Source organism: Quercus robur, chromosome 4, assembly GCF_932294415.1.
Source record: "Quercus robur chromosome 4, dhQueRobu3.1, whole genome shotgun sequence".
Classification (NCBI taxonomy): Eukaryota; Viridiplantae; Streptophyta; class Magnoliopsida; order Fagales; family Fagaceae; genus Quercus; species Quercus robur.
Window position 1 is genome coordinate 41,804,567 of NC_065537.1, and position 3,860 is coordinate 41,808,426.

The 3,860-nt window shown below is 39.4% G+C and overlaps 1 protein-coding gene across 1 annotated transcript; it reads right to left on the reverse strand.

Annotated features, from left to right (window-relative positions):
- Positions 1–462: 462 nt before the first annotated feature.
- On the reverse strand, positions 463–2,883 carry LOC126721821 (pentatricopeptide repeat-containing protein At1g08070, chloroplastic-like). The gene has a single exon (XM_050424892.1). It carries the CDS (start codon positions 2,814–2,816, stop codon positions 798–800), a length of 2,019 nt encoding a protein of 672 aa, XP_050280849.1. The 5' UTR covers positions 2,817–2,883; the 3' UTR covers positions 463–797.
- Positions 2,884–3,860: the final 977 nt, after the last annotated feature.

Sequence of the window (3,860 nt, forward strand, 5' to 3'; positions counted from 1 at the left end):
AGACTGCTAGAGATTTGGATAAATCCCTCTCATCATGTATTCAGAGGGAAAAACAATTCTCATGGTTAGCTTTAGACTAATCCACCTGCTCATAGAAATATCTTGTGATAATGTTTGTTGATTATATTTTCTAAAAATCAAAATTATGACTACTGAAACCTTCCATTTGCCACATGAAATTTCCAGTGTCTGATTTTCTAAAATGGACATAATTAAAGCTTCCTGAGAAGTCATAGGTTAAGCATTTAAAACTTCAAATCAATAATGTAGGTTGCGTATAGAGTGAAGACTGTAGGTTTTGTTATCTAGGCATGTAATCATATGATTAAACCTTTATCAACAAGGCTATAACTAAAGAAGTTTGCTATGAAAGTTCTACACGAGCATGTGAAGTAAATATGTACAAGAAGACAATAAAGGAGCTTCTCATGAGGGATACATACATCATGACATTGCAGTGACTTCAGCTCAAATGATTTTATTTTGACGTTAACTAAGTACAAGGTAAATAAAGACAGATTACGTTATTCATCAAAAAATAAATAAATAAAGACAGATTATGTTAATAAATTAAAGATGAATGGTTACCACTTACAAGTTATGACTTTCTACTAAGTTGGCACAAGTACCTGATTTCAATCCTCTCACTTGCCTCTTAAAGGTTGTACTATAATCCTCAAAGTCCTCAATGTAACCTGGGGGATCGAGCTGAATTCGCTTCTAAGATAACTTCTTTCCATTTCTCAATCTAGTGAAACAATTTGAGTTGATTTACTTCAATTATATATCAAGACATTCTAGTACTGGGCTAAATGTCCATAGTTCTTTAACTGACTCATGATATCTTCCAGCAACTTGTATATCTCTTTACTCTTTGGGTGCGATTTGCCGCCCTTGCGGAACTCATGGACCACACCATCAAGTTCAATTGAACTACACCCAGGAGTCTTTTTCATGTTTTTTCCTTTCATTGCCTTTCTCAACTTCAATGCATCTCTCCATTTATTTGAAGATGAATATATATTTGACATGAGTATATATGCACCATCTCTTTCTGGCTCTACCTCTAAAAGTTTTCTCATTACACTTTCTCCAAGCTCAACTTTCCCATGGATTCTACAGGCTCCCAATAGTGCCCCCAAAACAAAGGCATCAGGCTCAATTGGCATGTTTTTGATAAACTCCTCCGCCTCATTTATCAATCCTGCACGTCCTAAAAGGTCAACCATGCAGCCATAATGCTCTGTTTGAGGTATGAGATTGTACACACTTGACATTTCCTCAAAATACTTCTGGCCTTCTGCCACAAGGCCTGCATGACTACATGCTGAGAGGACACCTATAAATGTCACCTCATCTGGTTCTATGCCCACTATAGGCATCTCAGAGAAAATAAATAATGCCTTCTCTGCTTCCCCATGCATAGCTAACCCAACAATAATGGCAGTATATGAATATACATCTCTGTTTTTCATTCCTTGAAACACCCTAAATGCTTGGTCTATACTTCCACACTTTGCATACATATCCACAAGTGCATTTCCTATATACCCATCTGCCTTAATCCAATTCTTGTCAATATACGCATGAACCCACTTCCCCAACTCAAGTACTCCTAGATTGGCACAAGAATTTAAAACCCCAACTAAAGTAACATCGTCCGGCTTAAGACCTATGTTTTGCATCTTCCGAAAGACATCCAGTGATTCCTTAAATTTGCCTTGATGAGCCAAGCCTGATATCATGGAGTTCCAAGAAACCACATTCCTAAAAGGCATCTCATCAAACAACTTACAGGCAAAGTCAGCATCTCCACAGTTCAAATACATATTAACCAATGCATTCCCAACAAAAACATCCGAATTCACCTCATTATCACGCGTATAATCATGTATCTTTCGCCCCAATTCCAAATCACCCAATTTAGAACATGCAGAAAGCACAATGACCAATGTCATCTCGTCTGCTCTTAAATTTGAATCACACATCTCAAAAAACGCTGCCACGCCTTCCCTCAAGAACCCCATTTTTACATATCCCTGAATAAGCGTGGTCCACGAAACCAAGTCCCTCTGAGGACTTCCATCAAACAGCTTCTGAACAGCTTTAATAACCCCACAAACAGCATACAATCTCATCAATGTATTCTTTACATACACAATGGATAAGAGCATCCCTGTCTTGATGCAATGCGCGTGAATTTGCTCGCCTTCTCGTAGCGCCTGAGACTGCGCACATGCCTTAAGAACATATGGAACAGTATAATTATCAGGAACGAGGCCTTTGATGAGCATTTCACGAAATAATGCCACGGCTTCGAGTGAGAAAGAGCTGTTCTGGGCACTTGAAAGCGCTTTTATAGCGTTGTTGTAGAGGATGACATGTGGGTTTTCCAAGTTTGTTAGAATAGAGCGAAAATAGGTGAGGTTTGCACCAAAGGAAGAAGAGGAAGTAGTGCATAGAGAGATGAGCTTGGGATATATGAGCTGTGGGGCTCGGAGACGGAGAGAGCTGGTTTTGATGAGGAATGCATGGATTTGTTTGAGTTGGGTTATTGTTTTGCATGATTTTAGCCTGTCAAGGACCCATAATTCTTGAGAATTCATGTCATAGGCATAGGAATAGGCATCTCGATATTGGACTCTGCAGGGGCCTATAATTTGGGAGTTCATGTCATAGTCAAACTTTTTCCCTGCAATAAAAATAAGCCACCACCGAACGGGTGTGGCTTGGTGACAAGAAGAGTTCTTCCGTCGCTTCATATGATACTTGATAGAATTTGAATGGTTCGAGCAATAGCGATTTAATGAATGCATTGTACCCACGATAATAACCTCATCAAAGCCCCAGTAGCACACATGGTATTACTTTTATTCACGTGAGGTTCTAGAGTTCATTCAGAATAGTATTAATTTTGATCATCGTTGGGTGGTGCCTAAAGTGGGGTGCAATGGTGGTTTGGTTCTTTATTGGAGGTCTACGATCAATTTGACTATAGAAGGATCAGATAAAAATTTTATTGATGCTGTTATTGACAAAGGTTTGGAAGGTGAATGGCGTTTAACCGGTTATTATGGTGAGCTGAAAACAGCAAGGCGGTTTGAAGCTTGGGATAAGCTTAGGAGGTTGAATTCAAATCCGGAGAGGCCATGGCTGTGTTGTGGCAATTTCAATGAAATTATTAGACAAGATGAAAAATTGGGAGGAGCAACTTGATCCCATAACCAGATGCAACAATTCAGAGATATGATTGATGAGTGCGGCTTTATGGATTTGGGCTTTCTAGGTCCAAAATATACATGGAGTAGACACTTCAAAAATGGTAATTCAATATGGGAAAGACTGGATAGATGTTTGGCAACAGACAGTTGGTTTTTGAAGTTTTTGGGAACAAAGGTGTACCATCATTGTTGTGATTCATCAGACCATAGCCCTCTTCATATTGTTTCTTCGAGTATTGATCCTCCTACCCGGAAAAAATTATTTCGATTTGCAGAGATGTGGCTGTCACATTCGGGGTGTGAGGAAGTGGTGCAGGCAGCATGGACTAGTGTTGGGGAGCTTGGGTTTGCTGATTCTATTCTAGCCAAAGTAGACAAGTGTGGGAAAGATTTAGGGTGGTGGAACAAAAATGTTTTTGGTAGCGTGAGAAAGGAATTGGATTAGTTGAAGAATCTAGCTAAGGTCAAAACTGAAGCCATGGCTAGTGGTAACAACCATCAGATTAGGCAATTAAAAAGGGAGATTGAGGTGTTGTTGGAGAGAGAAGCTATTATGTGGGCTCAAAGATCAAGGATACTATGGGCAAGGCAAGGGGATAGAAATACCATATATTTTCACAGTTGTGCTACAAGGAGATA

What these genes read in the sequence shown, in the direction of transcription:
- LOC126721821 (XM_050424892.1), bottom strand. Translation starts at nt 2,816, where the DNA reads ATGCATTCATTAAATCGCTATTGCTCGAACCATTCAAATTCTATCAAG.